At 41.5% G+C, this 21,772-nt stretch overlaps 1 protein-coding gene across 1 annotated transcript in view; it reads left to right on the top strand.

Annotated features, from left to right (window-relative positions):
- The window catches only part of LOC138046615 (adhesion G-protein coupled receptor D1-like), a 125,633-nt gene that overhangs the window by 102,241 nt on the left and 1,620 nt on the right, over positions 1 to 21,772 (top strand). Inside the window, exons 4-9 of the mRNA XM_068893220.1 lie at positions 1,312 to 1,462; positions 7,609 to 7,690; positions 8,606 to 8,672; positions 12,699 to 12,781; positions 12,861 to 12,981; positions 14,337 to 14,380. Coding sequence (XP_068749321.1) covers positions 1,312 to 1,462; positions 7,609 to 7,690; positions 8,606 to 8,672; positions 12,699 to 12,781; positions 12,861 to 12,981; positions 14,337 to 14,380 — 548 coding nt within the window. The remainder of the gene's footprint in view (positions 1 to 1,311; positions 1,463 to 7,608; positions 7,691 to 8,605; positions 8,673 to 12,698; positions 12,782 to 12,860; positions 12,982 to 14,336; positions 14,381 to 21,772) is intronic.

Consider the following 21,772-nt stretch of genomic DNA (forward strand, 5'->3'; position numbering starts at 1 on the left):
TTTGAAAGCGAGGCCATAAGGGCCAATTTCCATGGAAACAAAAGAATACTAAAATGGCAGTTATTTTGGAATAAGGTGTATTGATAATAATGATTAATCACATGACTTTTGTCGGGCATATAGTTCATTCATGTCCCTCGTAGCGTCATTTGCACCCTGGCTCCGCTCGGGCGCAAATGATGCTACTCGGGCCACAAATAAACTATATGACCTCCAAAAGTCATGTAATTGCCTAATTCTCGAAACGAGTGCCAAGGGGGTGCATGGAATGACCGTTGTGTTATGTATTTGTCATAACGTATCACACATGACTGTGGCATATCAATTTTAGTCACAACTGTTCGAAAATGGTTTAGGATGACTAATTGGTGCGTGCTCTTGCTTTGCCACTGTTTCGCAACCGAGCCATAAATTGAACTGAGAAAACGAAAAGAAAGGAAAGGAACTTTATTTAAGTGTCTACTCATTCCAGCGCTGGAGCCTTAGTTGGGGACACTGTAAACTGAAATTAACAATTAACACAAATCAAGTCAAATATTGGTTTTTGAGGACAGGGGAAACCGGATTACCCGGAGAAAACCTCTTGGTGCAGAGAAGAGAACCAACAAACTCAACCCACATGTGACGCCGAGTCAGGGAATCGAACCCAGGCCACATTGGTGGGAATTGAGTGCTCTCACCACTGCGCCATCCCTGCACAAGGGCCGAAACTCACACTAAGGCCCCAGAAAACGGGCCAGTTAGTTCGTCAGGGGTATGAAGCGTAGGCCCTGTACTGCATGTATTAATAAAACTGATTTGTTCATAACCATCATCGAAGAAACCAAACACTGGTCGCAAAGACTCGGCGTTATGGTATGACCTAGGACCCGTCGAAAGTCCCGAAACTTTTCGGGCCTTTTTCGAGTGGCATAACTCCCTATGGACTTTATGAACAGAGAGTCACCAAACTTCATAGCCATTTTGCTTTTCGTTATTTTGAAAACATGTCAAAAGGCCATCTTGTCAAAAGAATTGGATAGCAGTTTTGTAAATGCCTTTTCTGGTCCAAAAAGATTTCGGGACGTTGGAGAAACGGGCCCCTGGTTATAATAGCAAACTCCAGATTGGAGCACAAACGCTGTCACGAATAGGAATTCTCTGTTCTGCACATGCGCACTAGCTTTGGATTGCGCTATTTTTCTCTTTGTGCATCAACTCATACTCCACTCTCCAGGTCCCTCATGCCTTGGAAGGGAGGTTACGGATCCTAGTGCATCTGTTCTTGCGGTCAATCGCACCAATGACCAGCTTCTCGATTATATTTTACAGGGCGCCTGTGTGGCGGCAGCAGCTTTAATGCAGTACTTTTTTATGGCAGCTTTATGCTGGATGCCGGTGGATGGAATTCATCTTTACTTGTTCACTGTTAAGGTCTACAACGTTAGCCATAAAATGCTCGTGTATCATCTCTTGTCATGGGGTAAGCCCGTAATGGTTAAAATCAAACTGTATCGATTTCGTAGCTCCTGCAACGTATCATACAGTACTTCTATATTCCATTTTACCACAATTGCTTGCAATCTCGCAATCTGATTGGCTAATTTTCCGTTGTCGATAAGAGTCTAGACAGCGCTGTACGCGTCATGCTCGCGTCAATTTGTAACGCAATGTAATAGCCAATCAGGAACGCCCATTCCGGGAAATAAACCAATCATATTGCGAGAAAGTTATAGACAACGCTTGCTCCTTCTTCGTGTCATGATTTTGGTCACGCTTCGAACTGATAACAATTTTCTTTGGCGTTGAATATTGTGGCAAAAAACAAATCCAAAATGGTTCAGCGTTGTCTGTATTCTTATCGACAACAATATTCGTCGTCACAGTGGTCAAAATTTGTTGTGGACTCACTCGGCTGCGTCTCCGGAGTCAACAACATTTTGAACACGTCGATTTGTTAAGTTGTTGCATTTGCAAGTGAAGTGATGCGAATGAGATGTGGAAGTATTGAGGAATATTTGCGCAACTTTTAAAGATTGGAGTTGTATTTAATACATTGAAACAATTCAATGATTTAAGACAACAATGTTTTTATTGACTCAACTGCATAAAAGATGTCTTATAACTGAATTATGAACCCCTTTGCGATTTTTTTTCTAAGTATTGACTTAAAATATTATTTCCGGCTAACTGTTGCTTCTTTTATGTTCAAATAAATGCTCAAAATAGAGATTTAACGTTCTTTCGATCGGTAGAATTTTTTCGTAATTTCATTTCCCTGTAACAATTTGCATAACAAGGACAAAGATAAACATCACGTCACTCACGAACAAAATTCAAAGGTCGCATTATTCTCTTGCAAAACAGAGATGTTTTAATTGATAGCAAAGGTCCACTCTTTAGCAATCATCCTTTGAAATTTCAGAGAAATCGACCTTATGCGAATATTTTATGATTATTTTTTAGAGACGTGATGAAAGGCATGCAGGCAAAAGCGATAACGTAACTTACACGTCAAGGACACCCAACGAATCCGTTCCTCACTTTATCTGCTCCAGAGGAATCTTGCTGGCTGGCAAAAATACAGGTGTTCCGATGAGCTGGCTGGAAAATTTATTATTGATAGAGGTTTTGGCTGAGAATTACTGACTTTTTTCTAGCATTTCAACCCGAGCTGGCTGTAGAAACTCTGAAAACGTATCTAGCTGACTGGGAAATTTCTTGTGTGTCTTGCTGGGAAAAAGGAACAGATAATGCTTTCCCAGCAACACTGAAAAACACCTGAAAATGCCTTAATAACACTTATTTTCATTAACTGGGGTATAATAATACATTTTACAACAAATTGGTCGTTGGGTGCCCCTGACGCGTCGCCAGAAGTCATGATTTTTTTGTCACGATATGCCTCCCAATCAAAATGTATCATAACAGAAACCTGAAATCATTCTAAAAGGTATTCTACGCAAAAAGTAGGTAATTTTGAGAGTGGAAAACAAGTTAACGGCCGAAGTTATAGACAAGTCACGTGGAATACTAATGCCGATGTTAATGCAACAGAGACAGAACTTTACAATTTTTCACATGAATATCGGTTACGATTGCGATGTTTTGCGATAAAAACCAGCCAGATGCCTTCGCTAGGCTCCAAAGAAGCCCACAATGTAATTTTTCCGTGACTTCGACTAAAATTCTTTTTTGCTTCCTCGACTGCAGACGCCATTTTTTTCTCGCTGGAGGGTCACAGAATGACGTCAAAATCATCAGGACAGACAGACAGACAGACAGACAGACACAAAATCGAGAAATCGAGATTTTTCCTGTCATATAGAGCACACAGGGAGACCGTCAAGATTAGTGTTGCTGCTTGCTTTGTGGCTCGCAGCAATAATGATATTCCATATCATAAGATAACACAGACAATTCAAACAATGAATCTAAGCATTATGGCCATAATCATTGTACTGAGAGATAAAGTCGATCCTGTATACAACGGCCACCCTCGGGACTTGAGAAACTGGCCGCTTAATACAGGATCACTAAAAATACTCACTGGGCGTGGTCTAATGTCAATTTTAATGGCGTATCATACAAATACACTTCATGGAAGGAAACAATAGAACAATCAACACTCTTTCAAGCGATCTACTGACTTTAAACAAAGTTCAGTGCCAACTTGTAACTTAACGGCATAATAAAAGTAACATTAAAGTATACAGTTATTGTACTGCATTTCTATGACTAAGTTCACAACAAAATATCTAATTCCGTCATTTCATAGTTGTTCAATGTGTATAAATAACGGAAATGTTTCTAATTAAAAGTAGCGCAATAGAAAACAAAACTGTTCAAGTTAAAGTAGTAATAGAGTAGGAAATACGAAGTCTTAAAAAAGTCGGACATGTAAGTCTGGCGCTTCAGCACTCGAAACTTTTATTTGCAGAGCAAGTCGTTAACTGTCAACTTTGCGAGCATTGATAGCTATTGGAGCGGCTTTAGACATTTCTCGCCTTTTTGTCTACCAAATTATCGGCGGACGTTTTGTAAAACACCCCACTGTTGACTCATAATCTGATGTGGCTCACTTGGAAAGTTCTTTCTACAGCTAAAATATGACAAAGAAACTTCTTCACGTCTACTTTTATATCCGTGGGTACCATGCATACTTCAGTATATGGGAGCCAAAAGTCGATGAGATGTACGCATTGAAGCGAGAGCCGCAAAATAAGGGAGACTCGAATACTGTGGCAATTGTTCGCCCAAAATTACGGAAATCTAGTGTTACACCGAGAGTTACGAGATCTGGACGTGGCAAAACCGCTTCGAAACCATATTCTCACCCTAATTAAATTATGGACGATTATGAAGTGATTGGACATGCACCTAAGTTGATGGCATTGTGGCTAACCAAATTTTTTGAAACGGCCTACAAACAAAGGGAAAGTTACGGTGAAAGGGCAAGCGAGTTAACAGAGGTGGAGGTTATGGCCTGGAAATCCCTTGCGAGTATGTGTTTGAAGGCGATCCATTCTCCATCACATGGACAAAGAACAAGCTAATTGAAGAGGAATTTCTAGCTGAAGAGTGAAGCATATCTTCAAAACGATTATTTTTTGCGTTTTTGATTTTGTACTGTACTTAAGCACATTGCGGACATCTGAAAAGCGTTAACGACACTTAAGAGCCGATTGTCAGTTTACAGTAGCTTTGCTAATGATATTTCTTCATAGTGATGATGGATTGCATTTTAAACACAATAAAACACCACAAAAAATGGCATACGCCTTAGTTTCCGTTCAGGGGTGGCCGCTTAACACAGGTAAAAATAACAAAGAAAGACAAACATGGGACGGCCATAGGGTGGCCGCGGCCACTTAATAGAGGTGGCCGCCTAATACATGTAACAAATACAGCGTTTGTATGAGCGAAAAATCGGGACTTTGAAAACTGGCCGCTTAATAAAGAATGGGCGCTTAATACAAGGCCGTTATATACAGGTTCGACTGTATGTTCCATGTTAACTTCAGTGAATGAAATGACAGATTTACTTGTCCGGCGATGTTGACTCGGGAATATTCGGAAAAAATCCGAGAACTCCTTTGCAGAGGCTAACCTACGACTTTCCGGTTACGAGTTCGGATGCTTTAATGGCTTGGCTCCGACGGTCTCTTGTAGCTCGGTGGTAGAGAATCCGAACTAGTAATCGGAAGGTTGTGGGTATAGATTCGACTCCTGCAAAGAAGCACTCAGATTTTTTCGAGTATCTTCGAGTCTACATCGAAAATAAAATTTTTCATAATGATCATCATTATTATGTTCTTTTAGTTCTTATTAACCGAGCGGGAGGTCTGTATGGGAGAATCTTGACCGAGGTCGCCAATACAGACCGAACGCAGTGAGGTCTGTACCAGCGACCGAGGTCAAGATTCTCCCATACAGACCGACCTAGCACGGTTAATAAGATGTTTATCATATGGCCAAACAAGAACAATTTAATTCGTTTAATGTAACTGGTTTGTACTAACTGACATTTTGCTTGCGAACGGCGATGAGTGGCGATGAGCTGAACTTAATTCTGTCAAAGTTTGCTCGTCATCCTCTCTTTTGTCATCATGCTGTTTGGCACTTCCATAAATAAATATTGGTAGAAGAAAATATTCAATATTTTTGCATTTTAGTTTGCATTTTTTCACCGCAAAACATTACCCGTCTAGATGCCGGTCTAGATGGGAAATCTAGACCGCGGTCAATATCGATTTTGGCCAATCAAATTCGTGAATTTTGTAGTTTCCAGTCCTCGTGAGACAGAGCCATATAATAAAATCCAATATTAACATACGCTGAGTCGGGCACACATTTTCCTCCATTACTTGCTTGCTCTCTCGCTCGCTCGCTCACTCACTCACTCACTCACTCACTCACTCACTCACTCACTCACTCACTCACTCACTCACTCACTCACTCACTCTCACTCACTCACTCTCTCTCACTCACTCACTCTCGCTCATTCGCTCCCTGACTGACTGACTGACTGACAGACAGACAGACAGACAAAATCTTAGTTCCAAATGGACTGATCGAACATGGCGTCTCTAATTTTTTTAATATTCCTCAATCCAGTGTCAGTCTTGATGGTGTCAATGTATGCAGTTCTTGGTCTACCTCAATTTGGGTGACCAAGTTGCGGTTTTCAAAACAGCACTTTAAAATCGAAGCCGTTTTTTTCACAGGTAGCCCAAGCTCGATACACGAGTATCCGCTGTACTGTACAACATTATGCAAGAGTAGAAATATAAAGATTTTTCTGGGGAAAACGGTTTTTGTCAAAATTCAAAAAAATATTCACGATTTAAAAGACAAAAATAGCTTACCTTGCTTCAGTCTTGTGTGTTTTTGTCTCTGGTATGATTTCTGGGTTTGTTAAGAGCGATTTAGGTGGTTTTTGGTTCCTCTTCTTTTCCCTCTATCAGTATTCTTTCCCAAGGTTGGGCACCGAGACGAAGCCGCCGGAATCATCGAAAGAAAAAAAAATTCGCTCCCAAGGATTCGATCGCCTCGATATTCCACGTAGATCACGAACGATACCTCCGCTAGCTATTCGTCTTCTTCATTCGAGCCGCTTGTACACTGAGAAGAAATTAAGGGCCACCAAACTCTGCAAACATTTGCTTGCTTTCAATGGGAACAACTTGGGTGCTCAATCGTGAGTCTTATTGCGGGTCGCTAAAGGATCTCCAACGGTTTGGTTAACGTGGGTTGTGAATAAAGCCTCATTCGATGGCTCTCGAAGCAAACGTTTTCAGAGTTTGGCGGCCCTTAATTCCTTCTATCGTCTGTGATCTACTGACGATATATTTCTACTCTTGCATAATATATTGAGCTTGGGGTACCTGTGGTTTCTTCATTGTGAGGGGCACAATGACCAGCTCGTCTTAGTCTTCTCATACGGATTGTTTCACACACTCTTGGGAGACTCCCGCAGGGTTCCTGATTAGTCATTTGTTGTTGCTTATGTACGTTCAGGGCCGTTCGCAGCATTCTAGTGTAGCATCCATTGACAATGTTCCCCAGCATCTTGGTCAGGGTCCATGTTTCAATCCCATAAAGCATCCTCTGCTATTTGGCTTTAGTCGCCTCCATGGTCTCGTCCCAGATGGTATCTAAAAACTTCACGCCCCTTTGCAGTTTCTTTCTTCAATTCCTCGCTTCATCTTAGTCCCTCTTTTCCCTCTCGTCTTCCCGGAGGACGTGCTTGTTTTGCACATCCGAACTATGTACGTCATCATCTTGTCTCTCTCACTTAAGTGCAAAGTTCGTCCTGCAGGGTCCTGCTCCAGATTTCTCCATTGACACTTTACTCGGAAGATCCTCCCAAGATATCGATGGTCACATACGTCTAATTTCTTTCTATGTGGATTTATTTTTTGCTTTGTTTCTGCCGCGTACAAAACCACTGACATGCATGTCTAACGGCTTGTGCCTACACATCTAGATCTTGAGGTTAGATTACTGCTACGAAATACCAAGCGCTCTATGCCACTTGTTGTTGGTGGTCAACAGCACTGAAGCTATGTCGAAACTTATAGCAGAAACGACAAGGGTGTACTAATATCACACTTCTTTCCATTTCAGGGATACCTGCAGTTTTTGTCAGCATATCTTTGGGCATCGCGACTGGAAAAAACGGAATCGAGAGTTTTGTCAGCGACGAACAGTAAGCTCATCATTTTTGCCAGCAAGCTCTTGCCTTAAGAAAGTGTTTTGTTTGTTTTAACTGATAAGGAACTACTTTACTTCTCCTATAGAATATAAATGGCATGTCCTGTATATCCTGTATATTGATTTGCGGAGTAAAGTGATTGATGACTGAGAAATCATTGTAGCGAAATCAGGCATGGCTGACGGCCACTTGAAAAAATTCGAGGTTTGATCAGTCGTTGAAGCCTTTATTGTTTCTCAGAATTCGTAATCAGCTGCATAAGTTGATCATTTCCAATTGCGATGAACTCTCTGTCAAAATCGCTTCATTGCACCTGTCCATAGACCAAGAGTAACCGGTCTCATGAGATAGCAAATATTGCTGGTCAATAATGTTTTTGTACGAGAAATTCGCTGTCTGCTTACTTTTCTAACAACTTTAATTAAGGTGAAGTTAACTTAATTAACTGTCTCGTATCGCAGTTTCGCTATGACCAACGTGGCTCTGCAGGTGTGTCATTTGAACTACACAAGCCGATTTTTCTTTAATTTTTTTGCATGCGAACGGCACACTGCGCGAAGCTTTAGAGACTCATTGCTGGAACTTTTGGCAAAGTAGAACTGATTACTGATTTACGAAAGTACTTTGGTAGAAACAGAGAAAGCCAGATTATTTAATTTTGTCTGAGGATGTGTTTAAAATGCCTGGAGAATCACCCCATTGTAAAGACATTTTGTCTGTCTAACCAATCACGGACTTTCGTTATTAACGTGTTAAGCTATTCCAATGCCGGATTACTTCAGAGACCTTTTTAGAAAAATAGACGAACAATCTTCAACGATTCACAGGAAGGAGTTCAAAACTAAATAACCCATGTTTGGTTTATTTGTTTGTTTGTTTGTTTGTTTGTTTGTGTTTTCAAACACCAAGCTGCTGGCTTTCCTATGGTAGCGGCGCCCTTTGGATATTTGCGACGTTTGTTGCGTTGGTTGAGCTTGTAAGTGAGTTTCGGAATCAATAAGTAGTTTTATCATCAATAGCCGCTGCAGCAATGGCAACGCCATTAAACAAGAATATCATTAGTTACTGATAATCGTGCAACAAGCGTCACACGCATGTTAGTGCATTTCTTTGCCGTACTCCGCTTAAAGGGGCACTGTCATGCCAAATTTGCTTTTCTGAGGTCAAAAATGGGTAAAAATCTAAATTACTACTTAAGGACGTTCGCGCCAAAATCTTCCTACGGTGAAATTTTCTTCATTTCTCGCCTAGAGTTAGGTCATAAAGTACTTACTCCAAAAATGAAAAAAAAAAAAATGGGGGTTACCGACTTTGTTTCGGAGAAAATGGCAGTGGAAAAATGCCTTAATTTCGAGAAATCGCTCATAATAGCGAGATGTAGGCTCATCTGCTCATCCATCGAAAATCATAAAAATAAACTGTTGGAGTGAAAGTTAGGTTTTTAGGAGTGAGATTTTTAGATAAATTGTATGCCACTAGGGATGTGGTAAACAGTAGAGTTCATCCTCGACGAGCGTTTTCGTAAGCTCTATCCGTTGCAACCACTACCAGAATTCGATGGCACGAGGAAAGAAAATGTTAAAAAAAGATAACTTCTTACGGTGAGAATTTTTTAATTTCATCATATTTTGTAGATAGTAAGTAAAGTAAGTGATTCATGATTAAAAAAATAGGGGTCACCGATGATCTGAACGAGTAAAATCGATGTGATTTTGCAAAGCTCTTGGAAAAGTTCGTTTGTCACGCTTTTGCGTGACCTGTCGGGCAAGGACTGGAACCCAAGAGAGGATCGATCGTTGAAGAGATGAAAGGTTTTTACCGAAAAAAAAACCTTTCTCGAGCATAGCAACGAAGTTTTAAGCAGGGGTCGTCTTCATTTGGTTGGTGTTTTGTATAATATCTCTCCATTGCCGTCATGCTCATCCTCTGCAGTGTGTTTTTTTTGTGAAATTCAATCGCTGATTGTTTCCACGCACGTCCGCACTATTCAAGCGGACGAGGACGAAAATACTGCTCAATTTTCACGAAAGTAAAGGAAAAGAACTTTAAAAACATGCATTCACTTTCAACTTAAGTTGGTAGGGTAATAAAAACATTAAAAAGAAACAGCCCCATTAAATTTACGCAACGGTTCGTCCTCGAGTTTTCCAAACTTTCAGCCACTAGTCTACTCAATCAGCTACCTTTTCAAGAGCTTTTCCATCCTCCCGCTCACTTTTCTTTGAAGTTTCATGATGATTCGGAAATAAATGTGCCATTCTTTTGCCGGCCTGGAATTTTTTCCTCGGCGTTTTTGTCGCCATGTTCTTTTAACTGATGCTTGAAAAATTTGGAGGAAAGTCAAGTAGACTAGTGCATGACTGATAAAACCTCGCGAATATCAGTCGTGCAGTAGTCTACTTGACTTTCATAAATATTTCGAATCAATTTTGACTGATCACGATCTTCTCTGATCCAACGCTTTGCAAGACTTATCGTCCACGGTTTTTGCAAAGGTTTTAAAACCTCAACTTCACTAATGCTTGAAGTAATGCGTGACATATTACAGTCGCGTTACCTGCGCAGTAACGTTGCGCACAAACAATTAGCGCGAACGTCCTTAAGCTCACTCGTACAGCATTTCTGACAACCCACTGACAAGATTTGAAATATATTTAATTATGGCACAAAGAGCTATTCGCATTTAATTTTTGGTGTCTCCAAACTTGAAAAGACTGGCCAGTTTTTTCAAGTTTCATTCCGTTTCCATCCTCCCCATCCTTGGATGCAAACAACAATAATAGCTTCAGTGCACTTCATTCGTTATTGGCAACAAGACTACAGCATTATTTTTCCGTTTTTATTGATGCAAGGACGTCTTTTAGTGTTTTGAAGTTTGACTAAAATGGCGTGACACTGCCCCTTTAACAACCACCTGAAATGACCTAATTTAAGATTCCAGAGACGAAAACGTAAGCACACAACGGTGAATCGTGCATTATTTATGTTTACTTTAAATCTAGTCTCCTTCGCAACCGCTTTTTGGTTTTGGTCACGCAACGCTCCCCCCAAAGAAAAGACAAGAAATAAAAAAGGGTGGGATGCGTTGCGTGACGCCCAAATAACAGCTGCGAAAGAGACTACTTCAAATAGGTCCGTACCAAATCATTTATGGCATACTTTACTCACGTGTTGCAACGTTAACGAGATGGCATTATCACGAAATCCTTAAGATATTGGTAAATCAGAGTGGATTTTGAAAAGGAGTTATCGCTGAAGTTGCCGCTGTCATAATAGAGACATTTGGCATCGCGTATTTTGTGTCACGTGACATTGCCTTGCGGTCGAGTTTGCACTTTGCGGTTCAAGTTCTAACGACTGTATACCCTTCTTGCGGCAAGTAATTTACCGCAGACAGGAGCCCATTAGTAGGAGCCTCCATATGCAGTAGATCTTTGAGTCAACTTTTGAGCGTATCTTTCTATTTTTAGAACGAACCCTTGAGCAGGAGACTCGCATTTACATAAATTTACATCAATTTGCAAGATTTAAATACAGTGTTACTCCTTTATTTGTCTTCGTTAGACAATGACTTTATTCTGATTGGCCTTTTAAAACACTGTCTGCAGAGCCGAGGAATTCTTGGCGTTCTAAAAATAGAAAGATACACAGGTTGACTCATAAGGGCGTGTATGAGATAGGCAAGCTCCTACTCATGGGCTCCTGCCACAGAGTTTACACCTTAAAATTCTGTAGGAACTCACGTTTCAACCAATAAGTTATGTTTTGTTTTTTTAACTCTTGAGTGAACACATTTTTGCTGATCATTTGCGCCACCTTGAAGACGCTTGCTCGGTTGAATAAAAACATGTAAAGTAAAACAATAATCCAACATGGCGCGTTTTTTCCCGCCAAATGCCGAACCTTATGCTCAAGTCTATTTTTGTCCCTGCGGCAAACGGCAAACGGCAAATCGCTAACGGCTAACCGCGGTTTGAAGTTTGCGGTCGACTTTGAAAACGCAAAGCGAAATGTCCCTAATATTTAAAACTCCGGTGTCTTTTATCTATCTCCTTGGAAAAGAGGTTACATCAAAACGTTCGGTAGCTAAGGAACTACGTTCACCTTACAGGCCGCATTGCGTGCCGTGGAACAATTTTCGTAGCTGAATTACTCCTATCAGATCGTTTCGATAAGCAATGCGAATTTCCATAACAAAAACAAACGGTCGAAAAGCCTGTCGGTTGAAGGTGGGCCTTAAAAGTCACTGCACAGAAGGAGTGACACCAGCGATAGCAATGCGCCTGTGCGACGTCCGTGTGTGGTTTTTTTAGCGAATGTTAAGTATTTTTCGGTTAGTAATCGTTACTAATAATTTTCTGGATAAAATTTCACAAGAAGGACGTTTAATTGTTTAAACGTCTGCACGTTCGGGTGTAGCCATTCAGTCTGATAAAACCCGAAACGAAACATATAATGCCAAACAATAACTTTATGATCTGTTATTGTAAATAAACATTTCTTTGACACAAGACACCTCTCGAACCAAGCGCCTTCAAAGGGTTTCGAATCCCAGCCCTTGCCTTCCAAGGTTTACTCAGCTTTCAATATTTGAGCCCAGGCTTCTGCTCGATGAATCCCGACCAAGAAATGTGGCGGACACTGTTGAAGTGACTGTCGACGTGACTTATTTCAGTTCTCCGTGGTGTATTCTGGGACGATGTCGCGTTAAAAGTCAATAACGGGGGTGTTACACGCACTAACTCCAACAAAATTCGGGCAACAACATGTTACATTAAGAATCACCCTGTGCGTTATGTTACACCAGACAAATTTAACAACAATGTTGCGTTTAAAATTGGTTCATGTAACATCACCTTAATCAAGATTGGAGTGGCCGACACCCGTGCCGCGTAAGTAAAAGAAGCCCTTGGGTTGCCTTCGACTGAGTTCGGCCTTCTTCATTTCCTGTCTTTTCCTTTGACAAATGTTCGTTAAGTTGATTGTTACTCTATTATTTTAGGCGAACACGGTCATTGTCGTGCGAGTGATAAAGGAAATGGCATCAATGCAACATACATCGCACAAGCAGATGGAACAAGCCAGGTGAGATAGTTAACATCTTAAACTTCTGTCTTTTGGAAAGCTCCAGTGCAAGTTTATGTGAACACATTTTTTGTTGCAGGTTGGGGATCAGAGCGTGCTTGATGTTGATGCCCCTGTTGGGTATCACGTGGTTATTTGGTCTCTTGACACCAGTACACACTGCGTTTCTGTACGTTAATGTCATTCTGAACTCCACTCAGGTATGACTTATAATTACATACTAGGTGTTGACTCCTGGGAGAATTCTCGACATTGATGCAAACCCTCGACTGCGTCTCGGGTTTGCATAATTTTCTCGACTTCTCCCAACTCCCCTTCGTGTTTGGATGAGGCTATGGAAACACGGAAAACGTCCTCTATTGCTTAAATAGCTCGCTCGCTCGAGATGCGCCATTTTTCAAAAGTGTTTCATTAGTAGTTTTCGAACCGAAAAGCACAGTGGTTCTCGTTCACCAATTCTTTGCATTAAAACGGATTCTGCTCAAGAAAAGGTACATCTTTCATTTACCTCGCGTGAAAATGTGGAAGGCTGTGACAAGATTTAAAAAATCGCTCTTAAAAACGGCCTCCATACTGAAATTACCCTGCGAGCAGTTGGATTCTCCTACGCTTCTCGAGAGAGAAACCACTGCGAGCAACCGTTTGATTTTCCATCGAGCATGTGCGAAGAACGTCACATCCCACGTGATGTATTTGACATCACTTCGTCTTATTTCGCGGGAAATCTCTACACAGCAGTCTCACCCAAACGCAGCAGTTACGTAGCTGAACGCACGCGCAAGCACCAAAACAAGTTTACTAACTTGTTTTACCGGTTCAAATTTAATTTATTCTTCCTTGGCGCTGGACGGCGACTCACTCAAAAAACTAACGCTTTCGCGCAGTGGTTTCTCTCTCGGGAAGCGTAGGTAAAACCAACTGCTCGCAGGGTATACTGAAATAGGTCAGTTTTTCACGTTTTTCAAGTTGAAAAGAACAGTGGCACTTTCTTAAATTCTCTTGTACAAGTTAAATGTGTAGATACAACCTTGCTCTTCAAAGAGCCCCGCGTGAAAGTTAGGATTACGACTCTGGTAATCAGAAGAAAAAAAATGCCAATAATTTGGTGACTTAAAGTTAAGGAGAATTCTATAGAAATTTGCCGACTCGCTTAACTTTAAGCGAGTTGGAAAAGGAACTGTTTTCACGGAATTTTCCGTTGCCACTCGCTAAGCGACCTGAGAAACCGTTCGTGAAAACACGGCCAATGGACCTGAAAGCCCCTCTGGGAAGTAGTCAATTTAGTATATATTGTATGCATGTATTCGAACCCCGTGACCGTGCAATTGCGTCGCACTTTATTCTTTGATTGCATTCACGTGACAAGACGATCATGTTGGTGCCAAACAAGAGAAAAAACTACAATAATTGGAGCATAATAACTGGGTCAAATTCCCAGAAGACTTTTTTATTACTGTTCTTTCCACCAACATGGCCACCGTGTAGAATTATTTGATGACAATTCAACTTGATCCTGTAGTAATTCCTAGTGTAATTCTTTCATTCTTTCCCAAAGGGGTTCTTCATTTTTGCTCTTCACTGCTTTCCAAAAATGAAGAGGTAAGACAGAGTTACTTAAGGTTTTTTGAATTGTAATTTTCAGTAAATTATACAAAAATACTGTAATTCCAATGCTTTGCCAAATATTTCGAAGTGACCCTTCATTTCATTCCCCGGAGGTAACATGTAACGTCTCTTCCACTACAATCGCGAAAATGCTCCATTTCCACAATTTAGATCCTAGCAGTCTTATTCACGATGTCAGCCATATTTGCAGGCGCTCAGGTATTGTCGGGAAAATATTAGGGTCACGTGGTTACTCAGGGGGCAAACAGCTGAAATTCGCGGTAGATGTGATGTAAATAATGCCTTGTTAAATCCAGGTTTCGCGAATTTCTAGAGATATCTGAAAGCTAATATATACTTTACGATATTTTATGAATGTATATTCGATATTTTGTATCAAGATATGGGGAAAAAAGGACCGTTGTGCTGTTTACGGTCATGTGACAACGATCGAAGATATCCGGACAGGTAAGCTTAAGCTGTCCGGGAATTTTTTTTTTTGGTTGTCCCGTAAGTTGTTTTATTTACCGATAAGTTAAATTGTTTCAGTAAAACGTCTTTGTTTGACATAGGTACATTTATAAGGGCGAGGAGAGAAAAATGATACACTTTTATCGATGTCCAAATCCCAATGGTCACAGCTCATCAATAGGGAAGGCTTCAAAGTACTACGTTTGCGAAGGTTTACTCCAACCATTTTAGTGCTGCCAAACCCACGAAACGGGATCCACTTCCAAGCTTATATCTAAAGGGATATTTGCCGAACGAACAGTATTTTCACATCTGCACTGATTTAGTGAAATTTTACTCTGTGTAGGTGTTCCGAGCTCAATAAACTCTTTCCTTGCTTCATGGCCTTTGCTGACGGCTGCATATACTGCATATATGCTTCTACCCCATCCTTGAAGACGTCCGAAAAGTTAAGACTGCCCTCTTCTCATCCTTCTTTAAGGCTACTGGGAAAGGGAAGACTGACAATCGATTCTATAGTCAACTTTTTCCTTCGTCTCGTTCGTAGGTTCGTGTAGTTTAAGCGACCTCGAGTTTCAGCCTCCACGTATAATACGCCTTTTCAGCTAGCTCTACTTTTCTCCCCGACAAAACAACTCCTCTTGTTTTCAGAAACGTTTTTAACTGATCCACCTTCCACTTAGAAAACAGCTGTATTGACATCTCTTTTGTCCCCTTCGGACGCCATTGAAAATGTTTGCCCCCCAAGAGACCATGTGACCAAGTAATTATCCCATCATTCTCTGTGCGCGTGTAAAGATGGCTGACATCGTGAATAAGGTCTAATTGGCCACTTTAAGGTTGCGCGGGATACAGGGTGGACAGTCCTATTAAATTGCTTTGTGGGGCTGTTTTGGGACCCAGTTTCAGCTCTGCAAAGCAAAAAGACTTTCGTACACTTTTGTATGATAACAATTAACTATCTTTATATTTTACGTTTTTAGTAAGTAAACGTCGTATGTACCTCAAACTCGCTGACCTTTTGATCAAATCTTTTCGTTTTCGGGACAATTTTGCACCTTGGCAAGCGAGCCATCATTGTACAATATTCTGGTGGTTTAGGAAGCTCAGCTCCTGGTATATTGTTTTCTTGTAATTTGAGTTCTTGCTCCGCGCACACAATGATGAAAATGAGTCTCCCAATGCGTTCACAGTGCAATTCAACAAGGCTCTCGACCCTGTTTCCCGTACATGATGATGTATGTTATATGATACGAGACGTCAAGTTAAAATGCGTTATAATGTTTATCACCTCAGTTTGCTTTATTGTTTTTGATCAAGTTAAAATGGCCGAAAAACAAGAGTACTTATAATTCAGTCTCTTCGCATGCACTTTCGTTATTATCAGTATCACGCAAGGATTTCCTGCCTGACGTCCTATGAAAAAGCAGCGTGAGGAACATTAACGATAACTTTTTTTTTTTTTTTATAGTTCACGGATATCTGCATTGACGGAAGAAAGAAAGCCACAAAACAGCAACAAACTCGATCAACACACACATGACACCTAGTCTGGGAATCGAACCCGGGGTACATTGGCGGGAAGCGAGTCATCGTCATCATATCTTTAATTAACCTTCGGAATTTAGAGTAGCTTGATTTAGTTTATATCATCGAGAATTTACCCTCCCTACCATGATGCACCACATAGGACAGACCGCAACACCAGGAAATTCATGCTCTACTCTTTGCGAATAGTGTCCCCGCGTGATAGGGTTGACTCAAGGGTACAATACGCATGGTTGGTTGGATTTGAACCCGGTGTTTCTACTCTATAGGAACTGCTTCTTTTCGCTTCCTCACTGAACATCAAGTAACCGCCCTCTCAAAAGAACATCGATCTAAGTCTCTCATAGAATATCGCTGCTGAAGAGTAATTAGGCCTAAACTAGAATAATAATTTAGGCCAAAGCTTTGATTTTAAAATGTTTAGCTTTGTCGTGAAGTTTGGAAACCGACCTTTTGCAGTGTTCAGTATTGTTTTTGCCCGAGTAATAATATACAGCATTATCAAATGGTATTTAAAATATTTTCCCTGGGCAGCTAGCGCTGTGGTGGTCAACTGGTTGGATGACAGGTTAATCAACATTCTCAGGCCAGGTTCGAATCCTGTGTGCATACACTTGGGTTGTCTTTTAAAAAACATATGTCCATTTCCCATAATCCATATCAAGCTTTCAGTCTTCTAAATTAAAGACAACAGTAAATTCAGAGAAAATTACGAATTATCGATAATCGTCAATTTAAGGTAGAGAATCACTTTGTAGGCGAAACAACAGATTCCAATGTGATAAAACGCACTCGTATAAAGCAGGTTTCTTGTCTTGTAATTTCGTAGATTCGACAGCATTTGTAGAAATGTGTTTCTTGAATTGTTGTTGAATAATTTTAATGTGCATTTTGGGATTCTTGAATTTCCTAATGCGCTTCGTTTACTTGATTACAAAAAATTCGTTAAATTGTACGGTAAATTTACTCTGCGTGTTACCCATACTGTACTGTAACCCGCCCTGCAATGCAGTAGTGACTTTTATTTTAAGTTATCGAGAAATGAATTAAAAATATCCAGTACAAACGTTTGAAAAAGAAACTGTACAAGTCATAATTGAAGATACAAAAAATAATAATAATAACATATACCAATGCGCAATGATGACATAAGAAATCCAGAGGTTCCTTAGCCCCATCTGTAAGCCCACCAAATCGCGGCAAAATAACAAATGCCGTCCTAAGAAAATATGTCTCAAGATGGCACCTAAACGCATGTCCATATCACGCATTTTCTTAGGTGCTGAATTCCATAGGGTAAGAGAAGCCGTGGCAAGTGCCCTACCACCGTAGTCCTCTTAGTTTTTATGGCAGGAAAAGCAAGCAGCAATCGTTGATCTAAGATTGCGCCTAGAATGGCTGACTTCATATAAAATAAAGAACCTAGCCCCACAGTTAGGGTCTTCCTTGTGCTATGAGCGTTTCTGCCAAGAGAAAATCCTAATATCATATAAACACCTGCTTTTGGAGGATCCCTTCCAAGTAGTAGTAACTAGTAAGAGATAAGACAATATGAGACGATTACCCGAACGTACTGCTTATTTTTGGAACGCACGAGCTCTTTTTAGAAGCGAAGGATCGTAACCGGAAGTTGTACAGGGTTGAGATTAGCGAATTCCAATGATGACCGCCACGCAACGTATTGGTTATGGCAATTGTTACCCAAAGATTAGCGATGATTGGAGGTAATGTAGTGCACGCTAATTTTTGTAAGCATTAAGAACGGCACACACCGTTCGCGGTAGACCCACACTGAAAAATGTCGAGCGTTTTCGGAAAAGGTCGGTCCGTGACCTTTGTGGGAGGTCACTTTACTTGCCAACACACCAGGCAAGCACAAGTTCACGCAGATATGCGTCTAGCTGTATATGGAAAGAGCGCGAGGACGATCTATGGGTCTGGCAGCAGCAACACGACAAAATGACTGAGAAGTCAGAAGACCTACAGAACTGCACAAAGAAATTTAAATTCTCAAGTGACTTCTTAGCGACTTAGACTAATGACGTTGTAGAAATTAAAACTAAACAAGGCCAACCTGTAAGGTGAAGTTTAATAGTAATTCTGGACGTTACTAAACAAGAGCGATGCGATCACGCGCCCTACCCTTGTTACAATTTTTTCAGATGTGAATGGCCATTTGCCTGCCTTTCTTTCAACTGACTGCTCGATTTCCGCGCACTATATCATGTGAATTCTTCGATCCTGACGAATAACTTGCTGAATTAGAATTAAGCCTCAACTTACAGGTAAGCCTTGTTTAATTTTTCAATTCCGATCTTGGGGTACCATTTCGTCTCTCTAGATATCTTACGCATAAACAGGAAAATTTTGACAGTCCTCCCCCACCCCCACCCCCCCCCCCCCCCTTCCCTCCTCGAAAAAGAGTCAGAGCCGAATCCTATACTCTGTTTGTCTCATTCTATAAATAATCGGTATGCAAGATATGGGGAACAACAAAAGCAAAAATTTTTCGCGCATTTTTAGTCCTTCTTCAGTCCGAAAAGAACGAAGGAGTGGGTCCTGGGGACGAGGTTGCTTTGCATGGGAAAAGAGAAACGGAAATCTGGGACCTTTCTTTTCAATATGGCGAAAGCATACGCTGGCCTGACGTTCTCTCGCACCTGAGGCCGAAAATTATGGGTTTCATTGACCTCATGCACCCGAGAAATATCTACAGCAAATCGCCAGAAAATACTTACCGAGAAAATTGACTACTTTAGAAGGTTTGCCAAGGAGACTTCATCGGGGAATTTTAGTTTGAACTTAAAAGATCTAGGCGCTTTGCGAGCTTTAACTTGTGCTTTGTTAGAACAAGACTTTGGCCTGAAGCTAAATATCCCGTTAGATCGACTTATTCCCACAGTTCCTCTTCGAATTAACTATATCTTGTGGATTGAAGATCTGCTTTCGTGTCTTTCAAAAGTCTATCGTCACGTGACAGTTCGGGGATTTGACGACGGTGAAGCTTTTTTTCGCGATCAACATTCCCTGGTAACAGTGTACTGTTACACACAGACGTCATAGATTTTGCACTGTTTTCCGGTCAGAGACTTTTGGCCGGAAACAGTTTTATTGTTAGATGTCATGTGACCTCGAAGTAACCAATGAGATGGCGCGCTGCTGGCGGAAAAAACTCAGCTATATAAGAAACAAGAATGTCGTTAGTTTAACGGGGAAAAGTAATCTTGCTGCACTTGAGGCATGCATTTTAGTACATTTCTTCTTCGCATACTCTGCAAAGGAACAATGTGAAATTACCAGGGTTGGACGACAACTTCAGCATACAAAGGTGAATTTTTCTTTCTCTATCACAATTTCATATCCGTCCAAACCAATCCCTTTACAGGGTATTTCGACCATGTTATACTTCTTGAGCGAGACGGAGTGATAGCCGAATACTTATCAGTGTTTGCGTCCTCGTTGCTGTTGTCCATGCTAAAACTCTTTATTTGGAGCCAATTCACCTTTATCACTCTGCGGCCATTTTGGAGTCCGTGGGGAATAAAGGCTTTGTCTTTGCATTGTCTTTGCCCGTCCAGCCTCACACTGAATGAGAAGTTCGACGAGCAAAATCTTTTGTTTGGACATTGAGTGATATGGGTCTATATTTTTTTCCAATGATCAAAAGGTTTTTTTTTTTTCGGGGAGGGGGTGGGGGGGGTGCAGGGATGGCTTAGTGGTGAGGGCACTCCCATCCGATCAGTGTGGCCCGGGTTCGATTGCCAGGTCCGGCGTCATATATGGCTTGAATTTGTTGGTTCTCTACTCTGCACCAAAAGGTTTTCTCCAGGTACTCCGGTTTTTCCCTCTCCTGAAAAACCAAAATTTGATTTGCGTTGATTTGTTAATATCAATTTACAGTGTCCCCGATTAGTGCTCCAGCGCTAGAAGATTAGACACTTAAATAAAGTTCCTTTCCATTCCTTTCCTGGGACCGTGCAATCAGTGATAAAGATGATGTGGCAAGAAAGCTGAAACCGCGATGGGGTTGTGATTCGTATTAAATCATTTTTTGTTTCATTCTCGTGTCCCTCAGGAGTGGATAGGAGGGGTTGCACCACTAAGGAATGGCGTAGGTGACTAACGACGTTTTTTTTTTTTGCAGAATACCAGTTCTATTAGAAAGCCTCTGGTCATCGGGGGGGGGGGGGGGGTTGCGCACCCTCTGCACCCTCCTCCTCGCCTTTAATGCGATCGAGGTGTTTACTGATGGACTTTCGTACGTTTCGACCAAAAATTGTTACGAACGCCGTAACAGTGCCCTTTAATCGCCCAAATTATCACAGAGCTTTGCATAGAACCACGGTTGATTGGAGGTTTTCACGTGACGTCATCGCAGCCATGTCGGTGGACGAAAACAAAAGATCTCTCATCAGCTTCTTTTGTTCGTCCACCAGAAGTTGTACATTTCTCTACTGTTATTGGTGTCTCTAGAGGTTGGTTGAAAACGTGCTATTGACAAATAATCGCCCACGCTTTTTATTGTGCGTCGTCCCGTTTAACCTGTTTATCTGAGAATTAATTTTCTCTAATTTAGTGTCGATATCTCGCTGCTACAGTGGTGCAACACTAGACTTTAGGTCTTGAGTGAGACAGTACAGCCAGCGAGCACCAACGCCGAGTCTCGGGCGGCGGTCAACTAACCCGGCCAACTCAGATAGCTGAGTGGGAACTTGCTTCCCTAGTAGAGCAAATGCTACCCAAATTGCAAACCACTGCCTTGTGGGTAGCCATTGGTTTGGTAAAGGCCAAAGGAGACAACCCTGAATAGAAAACTGGAGTGCAGCCCCATAGGCAGTTAAACATTGTTGTTCAACTTCTTTTCTGGCAGCTGCTGCAGTCGACCTGGTTTCAGACGTACTGGTTCTACCTTTCCTCTGGATTCAACCATCGAAGCCGAGGGGGGGATTCTGATGATTGGGCAACCCAGTTTCTTCATAGAACTGCCTAGGCTAGCACCCTGGAGAGGAAACTCCAGCTTCGCATTGTCACTGCCGTGTAGAAACAAGACGGGGAGCGTCAGTTACCGGTTTTAAGCTGAAGCCAAATGGGCGTATGGTTTGGCGCCAGGGTCACTCCCGACGGTGGGAGAGGTTATTTAACCTCATTGGACAGCTACCGCCCGCCCTAAGCTGAGCAGTCCTCAGTCAGTAAGGTGCTGTCCCGCCTCTGGCCACCTGCCTCACTGGGTTTGTGGGGCTTAGGATACCTCCGAAAAGTGGTCAGTAACTTTTGCACCTAACAACTACAAAGAGAGAAAGAAACCTAAGAAACCAACTTTTAGACTTGGTTGCTGGAATGTGCGCACTACGACACCTGGACTATCCA

Source organism: Montipora capricornis, chromosome 4, assembly GCF_036669925.1.
Source record: "Montipora capricornis isolate CH-2021 chromosome 4, ASM3666992v2, whole genome shotgun sequence".
Classification (NCBI taxonomy): Eukaryota; Metazoa; Cnidaria; class Anthozoa; order Scleractinia; family Acroporidae; genus Montipora; species Montipora capricornis.